At 35.8% G+C, this 13,926-nt stretch overlaps 1 protein-coding gene across 1 annotated transcript in view; it reads right to left on the reverse strand.

The window, feature by feature from the left end:
- Hml (hemolectin) overlaps positions 1-13,926 on the reverse strand; it is a 271,917-nt gene that overhangs the window by 77,169 nt on the left and 180,822 nt on the right. The window contains exons 61-64 of the mRNA XM_083120321.1: positions 11,606-11,796; positions 9,306-9,480; positions 7,810-7,997; positions 253-399 (exon numbers count right to left, since the gene is read on the reverse strand). Of these exons, the coding sequence (XP_082976447.1) occupies positions 253-399; positions 7,810-7,997; positions 9,306-9,480; positions 11,606-11,796 (701 nt within the window). The remainder of the gene's footprint in view (positions 1-252; positions 400-7,809; positions 7,998-9,305; positions 9,481-11,605; positions 11,797-13,926) is intronic.

The following is a 13,926-nucleotide window of genomic DNA, read 5'->3' on the forward strand; positions in this document are numbered from 1 at the left end:
ACTGATTTTCTGTTCCATGCACATAGTACAAAACAAGAACAAAAACATATATTCTCCTTTTCACAACCCTATTCTGCATACATATTTTAATTTCTGGAATGGGCATTTGATAATATGTAACTGTGGAAATAAATGCCTATAGTATTTTAGAATGATATGTGCTTCAAAAGAAGAAATATGTACAACAATCAAACCACTTTTGAAAAATGTAATATAATCAAAATCAATTACGGGTTCAGTTTGTAAACTTACAATTTCACGTCCATCAGGTTTCAAAATAGGATTCCACGATTTTCCATCATGGCTGTAATAGACATGGAATGCTTCTACCCAGGAGTCCATGTCGTTGCCACCTTGTGTTACTACTCCTGTCAAATTTCTTGGGCCTGTGAAGTCGAACTGTGAAAGAGAAACAAGGAATAAGCAAGAAATAACACACTGATTGTAAAGTTTTCCCATCTACTATTATATTTCCTTCTATTAGTTTAAAATAACATGTTAATGAAGCTGATCAAAAGTTTTCTACATTTCACCTAAAAATAAGAATTTAAACTAAAGCTAGAACTTCATGGCACAACATTCCATCAAGTCCCATCACTGGTGTTTTCTAACTTTCTAGATGGAGCCTGATACTTACTTTTTCAAGTAGCTTCCAAATTGTCCTCGTGATGCTTGGTTAATACTGAAATTTTGGTGCTCCCACTGAGAATTGAACCTGGAGTGCTCATATCAAAGGTAAGAGTGCTAACTGTTTTGCTACATGAATACCTAATTAATTTCTTTGGTTTCTTTCTTTTTTTCATAAGCTAGATAATAATTAGGGCTGAGCCGATACCGATGTATCGCTATCGACCGATACTGGGGGTATCGGTAAGTATCGGTTGATATTTTTGCACCAATACTAGCTGATACCATTGTTTTTGAGTCGCTAGAGGCATGGCCAAAACAAATTGTCTTTTTCCATTTCAAAGACTCGTTAACCTCTTTCAACTTACATTTGGTTTCGTAAAAATGAAAAATAGTTGTGCATTTGTTAAATGAACCTGTACTCAAGTTTCTGGGAACGGCAAGTGCGTGACACAAAGATCTGTACACAGATAAGACTCGCGATCAAGTGTAACGTGAAATTATCCCCATAGCAGTTCGCTGCTTCTGTTTAGTTCTCTTCAAAGTCTACCAGGTTTTGTTCGTACAGATGCGGTCTCATATAACAATAACCCCAATGAGGTCCCAAAAGCCAACGATGCACCTGTTGGCAATCCTTCCACTTTCTTTGGTGTTTGCGGACATCCCTCTCTTTAGTGACCTCCCATAGTAAAAAGGTCATTGTCCACGAAAGTGGTGGACGTGTCTCAGACACAGTACATAGCATTTTCCTGGAAATTCAAATCCCCGTTTTCCTTTCCAACTTTATACTTTTGTTTGTTATGACTGGGTTTCAGCAGGCATGTTTCGGGACAAAGAACGTGTCAGGGAAATAATTTTCTTAGAACGACAGATGACGGCAGTTAGTTTCTGGAAAGTGTAGTGATGGATTTGGATTTCCTCCCATGCCAAGCGATAGAACTATGCATTTAATTTTTCTTAGAAATCATTTGCCGAAAGTATATCGAAAGCAAAGTCACTTCGGAATGTCACTGTACTGAAGTCAATCACCTGACATAGAAGCAAGAGACTGGTAAATTTTCATTCTCTCCTTAAATTTCGTTGACTAATTTTTATTCTCTTTGATAAACGTCAAACAAAAGATGAGATTGGTTTTACATTACAGCTTTACTGTTAGTTTTAGACGTCGTTGTGTCTGGCGCTGGTAAATCGCCAATCATTCTTGTGTTCACGGATGATTTAATGTTATTTTGGGAAGAGTGATCCTTCAGTTTTAGAGAAGGTTGAAGAGGCATGATCTCAATTTTCAACATTGGGGGAGAGGAGGACGATGGCCACATGATTGCCTTGCTCTTAGCTTCACTTAATATTTCTGTAATATTTGAAACATCTGATCGATTGTCACTTTAAAAAAATGTAAAGTTGAGAAGCATCGTTGCAACAGTGTCCTTTGGTGGGTTAATTTATGCATCGCCCCTCGTCAGAAATGCATACATATAAAATGTAATAATAATAATTACACAGTCGCAGACATACATATATACACACACACAGCCAAACCCTGATTTTACGTTTTTCAGGGGCCTGTAAATAAAAAAAGTAAAATGCGGCAAACGTAAAAAGCGGGAAAACATAAGGGAGGGGTGAAACTCAAGTGTCAGTAAGAAAAGGACTATGCAATCGACTTTTTCAATTCTGTGGGGGGGGGGGGAGTAGGGGCAAGGTTGGGATAAATGATTATTCTACGTGAGGCAGAGAATGCTTTCTCTATGCATATTCCTGTCCTTGAAGGGAGGTATGACTAATGCAAGTTATACCCTGCCTCCCCCCTCCCCCCACCTGCCACTGACCATGCCTCTTCGCTCCCTTCTCTTACACGAAAGCCTTACATCTGAAAGTTCAAGGTCGCATGGTGAATGAAACAGCTGCAAAAGCAAGAAAAAGAAGGGAGAAGTCGCGTAGTCAACAGAACAGGTTTCTGCCAAATTTTAAGACATCATCACGGCTCAGAAAACGTATAAAGCGGGAAACGGGAGTAAGAGCGAACGTAAAATCGAGGTGAACATCCTATTATTTAATATGACCTCTTGCTGGGACCTGACTGGATGAACGTATTAAGCGGGAAAACATATAATGTGGAAATGTAAAATCGGGGTTCTACTGTGTGTATATATAATATAATATAATATATATAATATATATATAACCTTTGTTATTTTAAATTTGGAATTATAAAAGTATCGGTATCGGCATCGGTATCAGTTCAGAGTGGTATCGGCTCAGCCCTAATAATAATAAATATATGCTGTTTTTATCTCTATTCTTATATAATAATTTTATCACCTCATGTAATAATAATAATAATAACAACAATAAATTGGCTTACTTTAATATTAATGTTGTTATTAATAATATACATATTAATCTTATTAACCTACTAAATATAAACATTATTATTATTATTATTATTATTATTATTATTATTATTATTAATAATAATATTATTATTATGACGACATGTGAGACACATGGTTTGGACCCTTCCCAAAATATAGTTCTATATACGTGCCTGAATGAGATACATTTTTTCTTACAAATAAGGAATTCAAAAAACCACATATGTAACATGTCAATACATTTCAACAAATAATTTTTAATTTGAAAAATTAAATGTTGGTAATAGGTCATAAAATAATTAAAAATTTAAGAGAATGCATTAATTTTTATATGGATACTTAAACTGATTTAGATGTGTGATCATCTTCTTACTTAGTAAACCACACACACATTCAAGGATTTAATTAATTGACATCTTTCTATGATATAATACAATTCACAAATACATGCTATATGAGAAGCAGAGGAACATAACTCCAAAAATGCAGATTTCAGATTTGTTTAAATAAACTCTGAAGAGCACTTCTAATCCATAGCGGTAAGCAGGGGTGGTGAAGGTGAAGTAATCAGGCAATTGTGCTTTGAGTTTTAGATTTCTTTCCAAATAAAGAAATCTGGATTTCGCATGCATGCAAAAATAAAGGACTTTTTTCATTTGCTTTGTCTTTTACATACTTTTCATCCAGGGGTGTGTGAAGAGGCGCTTGCGCAGCGGCTTATACTCTGGGTCATCTAGGTAATCGCAGATGACCCGGCTGTATTTCTTTTTTTTTTTTAAGAAAAAATATATATACACATTTCTTCGCAATATTCTTCCAAACCAATTTTGATGCATACATTTTCTTGCTTCCAGCATGCGAATACTTCCAATCCTTTGCCGCCGAATGTCCGGGAACCTTTCTCCAGCCGGTGGAATGACTTCAGGGAATCTCACCCTGACGTCTTTCCTCCCGCTTTCCTTACAACCCTTGGCGAGGAGGGAGGAGAAAGGAAAGAGGGGGAGGAAACACTGCTTCTCAGGCACGGTGATTCCATGCCCAGGATAAGCTCCTTCTTGTGAGAGTCCACCGGTCGCACTCTCAACCTTCAGAGCCTTTACCGTTCCCTCCGCTGAACTAGGGAAAACATACCCGGTAGAGTGCGAAGAACAGGAAAACTGAATAACATGGGAAAAAAATTTCTACGCTAATTTTCACTTTACATTTGCTTCTGTCTTGCTGAATTCAGTTACGAGGGTCACTATTTATATTTTGAGCCTAACAATGAAAAAACAGGAATTTGGCATTGAAAACTGCTTTATTGTTTTTCGAAGTATTCTCCTTTATGGTCAATACACTTTTGCATTCGTTCGAACCATTTGTCAAAGCAGTTTTTCCAATCTTCTTGAGACACTTCCATAATATGGTTTTTGAACGCATCAACGGCATCTTCCGCCGACGAAAATCGTTGTCCACGCAATTTATTCTTGACATTCGGGAACAAGAAGAAGTCATTGGGTGCCAAATCAGGACTGTACGGCGGATGACCATCAATTCGATTCTTTGACTGTTCATAAAGTCGGTTGTTAGACGAGATGTGTGACAGCTGGCATTGTCTTGATGAAGAATGATCCGACGGCGTTTGTTTGTTTTCCGTATTTGACCGAAGACCTCTGGCAAACAAATTGTTGTGTACCATTCAGAGTTGACCGTTCTACGTTCCTCTAAAGTTACAGTTGCCACATGACCAGTTTTCCCGAAAAAACAGGCGACCATTTGTTTCGATGTGCTTCGAGCGCGAACAACTTTTGTTGGATTGGGTTCATCTTGAAACACCCATACAGTCGACTGCTGTTTACGTTCCGGCTCATATGCATATATCCATGATTCATCACCTGTTACAATCTTATATACGTCTTTTGAAGCACCACGATTGTATTTATTGAGCATTTGTTTGCACCAATTGAAGCGAGCGTCTTTTTGAGTTTTTGTCAAATCGTGTGGGATCCAACAAGAACATACCTTTCTCACAGCTAAATGATCATGTAATATTTTATATATGCTGGGGGAACTAATGCCTATGGTTGCCTCAATCTCACAGTATGTCACATGACGATCTTGCAGTATTAGGTTTTGCACAGCATCAATGGTTTCTTGAACAACAACTGATTTTGGACGACCTTCGCGAATCTAGTTGGTGAGCGAATGGCGGCCACGATAAAATTCGTTATACCAGCGTTTCACAGTGGCAAAGGATGGGGCTTCATCGCCAAATGTGGAAGTAAGTTGATCGATGCACTCTTGCCTTGATAATCCATGTCGAAAATCGTAAAAAATCATCGCACGAAAATGTTCACGAGTTAATTCCATTTTATTGTTGTCGTGCAATCTCCAAGGCAACATAAACAACACAAATCAAGCTATTGACAAAACATTTGAAGTACGTTATGGTCAATAATGCCAGACGATTCCGTGCAAACGTCAAATCGCGCCTAACTTCAATCAGTGTTGCCAAGACTCAAAATATAAATAGTGACCCTCGTATTTGAACATAAATTTATCAAAAGGGAAAAGCTTAAATATTGAAGATGAAGCAAACTAAATTAAAATTCAAAGCTCAAGCAATTAAAGCACCTATATGCTGACTCCCCCCATCCTTGTATTTACAAAAATAGTGATTGTTTCTCCTCTCTAATCTTCAAAAGCAGCGAGAATACTTCTTTCACGGAACTGAATATTTTTTTCAAGGGAAATATATCAAAATAAATTATATATATATATATATATATATATATATATATATATATATATATATATATATTAGTTAATTTAAGTTGCTATATTCTGCCTGTTTAGATTAATAGTGATGAAGATGAACGAATTAAACATAAAACGAAAAAAACACATCAGGCACGTAACCAGGTGGAGGACTCGGGGGGGCTGAAACCCCCCTCCCCGAAATCCTACAAATATCTAATTTAAAAAGTGTATAGTGGTAATTAATTTTACTTCATTAGCAGGATTAAACACTTTGCATAATACGTTGTAATAATCTGAGATTCATCTTCAGGACTTCTAACCCCACTGTTTCAACTTTATGTGGCGGCTGCTAATAAGGGATGATCCCCATCCCGAAATAAAATTCTGGCTCTGACCTGCAATGATTCGAACTTTTAAAAACCTGTCATTTCGAGCTCGGAAAGGGATTTTTTTTTATCATTCATAGTGAATTTCATTCTGAGCCAGGAACACAACAACAGAAGTTTGTCGCGTGAAACTGAATGCGTGCAGTCGTTGGCTTCGTGCTGTGCTTCGTGTTTATTATTTATTTAGGTGTTAGTGTTTGTCGTGATAGTGCTGTGTTAAAGGGTAATGGATGTGATACAAGATTTGCTGGTGAAACCTTTTGGAACAAGATCTTTTCAGGAGAAGTTGCAAATTGTTAATACAGGTAGGCCAGTGTCATCGCTTGAACTTATTTCTACACACAAATACAAAAATCGGGAATATGTGATGCATTTTCGCAAGCAAATTATGACAAAACTCCATGGTTGACAGGAAGTATAAGTGTTAATAAGCTTTGCTTTTTTGTTGGCCGTGCTTACTTTTCGGGGTTGAAAAGAATGTATGGACGCGTGGCTGATACTGTAATCTTTGCAACGCTTGTGCTAAACATGAAAAATCCAAAAGTCAATCTTTCGCACAGACATGTATTGACGTGCAACTGGACAAACAGCGTGCTTTGGATGTTGTACAGCACAAGTAATCGGGTCCTGGAGTAAGTTGAATTTTGCACTTAAATTAATATTGCGGGTTTTTATTTCACTAGTGCACGTCTTTCATTTTATATTTCACAGGCTGTTCTTTTATAGCTATATAATACTGTCTTGTTTTATTATTTGAAATTCTACACGTATAGCAAACTGCAATAACGAGAATTAATTGATTGTGATCGTAGCAATAAGACAAACATTCCGACACAATATTCCTAAATCCAATATGGAGCTTGACATAAATTGCACGGAAACTTTTGGAGTCTGAGGATCAAAAGGTCGGAGATTACCCACTTGTTAGAACCAGCATACGCCACTGTGCTTGTGCACCCCCTTAATTTTCTTCTGCATCCCCATCAGCACCCCCTTTTGAAAACCAAATTTCAACCGAAAATACTGTTACCTTTTCAGAGTGGAAAAATATAACCAAAAATAGTTTCTGGCAACCAAACACTTGTTTAAACAACCGACAAACAAATGATTAATCACTAGTACTAAATGCTCTTTAGTAATTGAGCACATGTGTTTATAGTTACCAAAGAATTTGTTCAAAATTACCAACTTATGTAAATGGTAATACAGTTACCAAATGACATAACCTAATGTGTTTTGTTAATTCAATGAAATTAGTTTTTTCAGTGTTGCAGTGTTGTTCGTGTCATGACTTACGAAAACCATGTCGTCATTATAATATTGAGTATTAATAAGAGACCACTATTATTGTGTACAGGCAAGCTATTGATACTAATCTGAAAGGGAAGTCACATTTACTTCTTTGAACATGTGTGGTCAAAGGAAGCATGCAAAATTAATTCAAGTCATTGGCATATTTTCATAGAAGCCGACTGAAAGTTGATTTCTATTTGATGTAGTGGTGCATGTTTAATTTTTCCTTTATTTTCAATATCGCACCCCCTCAGCACTCCGATTTACTGACTCCTTTTAAGAATCAGGCATATTACTAAGAATGCATTACTTCCATTCTCCTGTAAATTTGATAAATTGCAGTTATGTCCCTCTGGTCACATTTTGAAATAAAACATATATATTCGTACCTGAATCCACTCATTTCGTGAATTTGAATTTGGAACCCAACCGCCACTACTTGTCTCACTTGACTTTACATTTAGCCTTGCATTTGATGCTCCAAACATGGGATTATCTTGTAAATAGGACGAGACAGTGATCTGTTGATCCTTAAGAATGCCAGAACTCAATCCCATATTCTCAACACACAATGGAGCTGTAAAATAAATAAATAAATATAGTGCTTTCAGTCAAGTTAATGAAGTATGAAGTTAACTGATAATTTTGTAGAACTAATTCGCCCTTAAGCTGGGATATTTTAAATGCCCTACCTGTTATACTTCAAGTGGAATTTAAATTGGTCACTGCTTTGCATTAGTTCTACATACACGTTTGTCTCCTCCAAAATAACATTGATCACTTCTTGAGCAAGAAAAAAAAATAAAGAGACTAAAACATGATTAAAGTTCTTTTGAAGCTCTGACAGTCCTACAAAAGGAATTTTTTAAGCTCTAAATACGTCCTGCAACTTATGCCACTATCACATAGAATCACCATAACTCCCTGTTGCAGAAATCCCAGTTTCATTTACATCATCTTCAACTTCATTATCTTTTCGTGCATAATTTAGTCCACTTTTGGCACTTTGAAAGTAAAATCAAAATTCCTCCTGTTAGTGTCTCCAAATAAAATTTTGTTCCATTCGGCATAATTTATCAGTCGGGACAAGCCATTGTTCATGTTTGTATTATGATTGATGGATTTATTTAGTTTATTTAACGTCACATTTCTGTCCCTTTTGGCAAATCACAACGAGCTATGAAAACATGAGGAACTATAAGTTGTTTTTTTTATTTTCCCTGTAGATGGCAGTAAAGTTCAGACCCCTTACAGCCAACTGGTTCTAACAGTTTATCACCACCAACAATTGACATGTCCTATATTACCATGTACTGTTATTTGTACACTCACGGTAGTGCCTAGACGCAAATAAACTAAACTAAACTAAACCAACAATAGATGGCCTCTTGTCAGCAGTTTTATGTTAGTCATGCATCGTACTTATATTTGTATACCAAACTGCCATTAACACAAGAATCTCTGAACATAGACTGGCTCGAGGGGTTAATACATATACTACATTATATTAAAAATGTTTTCAGAAAAAAAAAATATAATTTAAGTACAAAAAATGGACAGAACGTTGCTTCACAGATTTATATTTCCTTCTATAAAACACTAATTAGACCTTTATATGTATTCAAGTGAGACTTAATGTAGAACTCTCAAAATATTGAAAACTCATTTTGTTCCCTTATTTGGAGTAATATCCTTAATGCTCTTTGGAGTGATATACTCCATATAAATGGAAAAAGAGAACAAAGTGAGCTTTCAATGATTTTTCCAAGTTCTATGTTAAGTCTAATGTTGATACAATAATAGTAGTTTTTTTAATATCTGCTAAATTAAAAACATGAGAATATATGAACAACATACTGTGCTAGAATCATTTCTATTTAACTACCTTGTGTAGTAGGAGGTAAAGTTGTGAAAAACACTTCTCCACAGCCAATTATTTCCACTCTCATAGCAATTGCATTTTTCCAAGTTTGTGGATTAAAACGTACATATCGAGCTTCAATTGGAGATGAGAACATTTCCTTAATTGGTTCAGTGTTGCTCAGAGGTCCACGGAAGAGCTAAGTGTAAATAAAAAATATTATGAAAATACACCAGGTAATGAAATTTCAATAAATAATTATTCATGAAGTACATTTTGATGTACATGTATATACATGAATGCACACAACATATGTCAACACAATATGTAATTTATGGTGAACTCTATATGAGTTTTAAAGCTTTCTGCCTTTTATAAATATTAATTTACATATTATGTTTGAAATTTTATATGCTTCAACATCAATATGAATTTCTGACCTATATTTTAGAAATTTTCTTTACAATATATTAAAAGCTGTTAACTCATAAGAACAAAAGGCAATCAAAAATAAAATATATGCCAGGTTCCTTGCTAACTGTGGATAGATAAATTTGTATTTTGTATTTATATTTGTCTTATTTTTACATTGCTTTTCTGCTACTTTTGACTAATTGCAATGATGAGGATGAATGATCTTTGGAGAATGGAAGACCTGGTAGCAAATTTATATAGTAAAGGCAAGTACTGATTTATCAGCGGCACATTTTTTATCTACGAGGGTGGATCAATAAGTATCGCACAACAATTTTTTTAAAAAAGGAAGTTAAATAGGTAAGACAACATAAATTATACACAATGAAACCACATCATTTAACTACTTTTCGACATAGGAGCCAGGTCTTTCAACACATTCTTGCCATCATGGCACTAGCTTTAATATACCCTGTTCATAGAACTTCGTCATTTGGGAATACAGTCATTGGTATTGAAGCATTGGCCACCTAGGAATTTCTTCATTGGGCCAAATAGATAGAAGTCTGATGGTACAAAGTCCGGATTGTATGGTGGGTGCTGGAACACCTCCCAACCAAATTTATCGATTTTGTCATGAACAGAAGCTGCAACATGGGGGCCAGCATTGTCATAGGACAGTATGACATTTGCAGCATTGCGTTTCTCATGAAGGGCACGACACAACTTTAACAATGTTTCTTGATAGCTTGCAGCATTCACAGTGGTTGCTACTGTCCAAACAGTATTCCCCATACACGCCCAACATTTCCCTGAGAATTTCACTAGGGTTTGTCCTTTCACCCACAAAAAACGAACTACAGCTTTGCTCTTCACATGTTGACGACAATAACATGCACACCATATTTGCTAAGTAGTTCACGCTTCTGTCGCAAGAGTTATACCTGATCGAACAAATGATGTCTTTGGGCAAACTTCAAACTATACGTCTGTAAAATTTAAACATCCCAGCCACAATAACATCGCGGGGAAAAAAAATGTTGTGTGATACTTAATGATCCACCCTCGTATTTATTTCAGTGGCCACTACCATCATCTTGTTTGGAACTAGTTGTGCTAACAACAATGCCATGGATGGGTAGGAGACAATAGTGCACCTAGCAGCATGCCGGAAAACAAACACAACAGAAACCTGCCAGACAATAGCACAAGTCTCCAAGAGGGTGGTGCAGTGCGCACTAAAATTACTAGGAAGAAAAAAAAAATAGTTTCGTGGATAAGCAAGTACTTGCTTTCAATATATTAGCATATTTTAGTAAACAAATATGAGTGGAGAAAGATGAAAATGAAGATTATATGGAAAACAATAATACTTTATAATAATAGTAATAATAATTATTATACTGTGCACTACGTAACACAGCCTACTTCTTTCTTCTACAATGATAATGCGGTAAATACCGCGAAATATCAACATATTTCTTTTGTGTGTAAGTGTTTACTGTCTCCTTCATCATGTATTTTATCCTCCTTTCTGGCACTTTTTATCATCCTATTCCTGTATATATAATAATAATATTATAATAAATTCTTTATTCATCAGTGAAGTTTAGTCTGGCTCCTCCATCATTTGACCATGAAACTTGTACGATCAAACAAACAAAAAAAAATTTAAAAAATACTACTACGATAAATACAAGTATTCAATTTCTGTGCATACTAAATATTGCAGTAACTAACATTATAAAAAAGATATAATAAACATTACTCATTCACACAAATCAAAAGTTATTCACATTACTCATTCACACAAATCAAAAGTTATTCACAGGCTTTGTAAAAAATTATGATCATATTGTCATATAAAGTTATCTTTTATGACATGACCAAATGATTAATATTTAATTCACCTTTGGCATTCTATCCTCAGTGACATAAGAAAATGATTTCTTGTCATTGCTGTAGAGGACATAATAGCTGGTCACATATTCTTCTGAAACATCACTACCTTCCACAATAACACCATATATAGGTTCAACTCCTCCAAGATCTATTTCAAGATATTGATCTTTATTCAACTGTTTTGCAGTCCAGCTGCCACCTAAAATATTAAACGATTACATTTGAACTCATATTGGAAAAACAACAGCAATTGCATTTTAATAATATATTCAATTCTACCTGGATTAACATAAAACCCTAAGTCTGTTTGAAATATGTTACACTTTTTAAAAATGCAAATATAATAGAAACTGGAGGTAGAATATATTTCTGGAGAAACACAATAAGAATTGATTGATCGATTGACTTGGTGTTTTAAGTCCACTTTATACACAGTAAGGCTAAACGGGACTGGACCTACAGCTTAAAGTGGGATCCGAACCACTATGTGCCTCAACCGGGTATCGAACCCGGGACCCCTTGATTACAAGGCAACAACGCTACCACTGTGCCATCGGGGAGGCCCCAAAATAAGAACGAATTACAGGTAATGTTCACATTGGTACTCAAGTGGGCAAATAGTTAGTGCATGTTTCATTGGCTAGATTATGTTGTTTACACAAGGTTTGATCAGGGGTGGCTTAAGGATCAGGCAACCCAGCTGACTGCCCAGGGCACCAAACTGGGCCTTCCCCCTTGATTAGTGCCAAAACCTTATTTCTGATTTCATAACTGTGGCTATTTGTTTGTTTGTTTGAGTTTATTTTTTAAGTGCAATTTATGCACAGAAAGGCTAAGCGGAACTGTACCTGCAGTTTAAAATGGGATCCGGCCACTATGTGCCTCCACCGGATGCATGGCTATTTGTTTTAAAAATATTTATTGTTGACAAGAATTAACTGCTGCATAACATAATAAGTATATTTCAAAATCACGTAGCAATTTAAGCCAAGAGATAACTGTTTGTCATTATGTAGGTATTAAATAAACACATACTCGTACTTACAACAAATGTATTCCTTCAGAGAAACATTTAGAGTGTTTTAAAAATAACGAAGGGCATGTTTTTTGTCATTAAAACTGTAACCACTCCACCATAAAGTTAGGCTTTTTTACCAAAAAGTCTTAAGGTTTTCCGTGGGGCTAATCAACATAAGGATAATATGATAGACATTGAAACCCTGCTAATGAGAACAATATACATATGTGCATTCAAAAAATTGCATTTTAATGACAGTGCAATGTATGTCTAAAGTATGCCTGACATCAATACATTAAATGGATCAAAGAAGACAGTATTGTTAGTTGTTTATATTGTATTACCAGTATTGCAGAAAGAAGCCCTATTATACACAGGAAGAATTTACCTACATGGTAGGTAATGAAGGTGATGCAAATAAAGAAGAAATTTCTGTAACAGCAAGTGGTAGTGACCTTGGATGGCAGTGGTGTGAGTTGGATGGTATTTTTAGGGGGCAGTTGGAGCTCAAAAATTTTGATGGGTGTTTTAGACTCATTCTAATGATGAACATTATCATGGAGAAAGTAAACAAGTACTCCTAAACTCTGATCTTGCAGGGATTGGGAGCTAGTTCCAAGAGATGAAATATAAGTCTCCTTCTGGCTAATGATATTGAACTGTATAACTGTTTTTAGCAGAGAGGCTTTTATAGAAACCCCCATTTTCCCACAAACAATTAACTGATATTTGATCAAAGAAAATCAATTTAAATATGAGGGCTGTTCAATAAAGAATGGTCATTATATTTTTTCAACAACATTAGTTTACTCATCCCCATAATGTTGATGGTCTTTCTCAAAGTAGTTCCCTTTGGATGTGATGCACTTGTCCTAGAGCTGTGTCAATCTTCAAAGAAATGCTGGAAGCTATTTTTTGATAAGTCCTTCAGAATCGCCTTCGCAGCCTTCACTACTGCTTCTGATGATGGAAAATGCCTCCCGCAAAGTAGTTTCTTCAAATTGGGGAAAAGAAAAAGGCACACATGGCTAGGTGTGGACTGTAGGGAGGATGCATACCACACTTCACATCGTCTTTCGTGAGATATTCAGAACCAATGTTTGCAATGTGTGGCCTTTCATTATTGTGGTGCAGCATCCACCATGCACAAACACATCTGATGTGTAAGTTTTCTGTTACTAATGTGTGGGTGGCCCCCAATGAAATTTTCAGTACTTCTGATAGTACTCTTAATGTTATTTGATGATCTTCTCTAACAATTATAGCAAAGTGTTGATGTGTTCTTTCATGAGAGCACTGACCAGAGATTCA

This window comes from Lepisma saccharinum, chromosome 4 (genome assembly GCF_977018435.1).
Source record: "Lepisma saccharinum chromosome 4, izLepSacc3.1, whole genome shotgun sequence".
NCBI classification, from domain to species: domain Eukaryota; kingdom Metazoa; phylum Arthropoda; class Insecta; order Zygentoma; family Lepismatidae; genus Lepisma; species Lepisma saccharinum.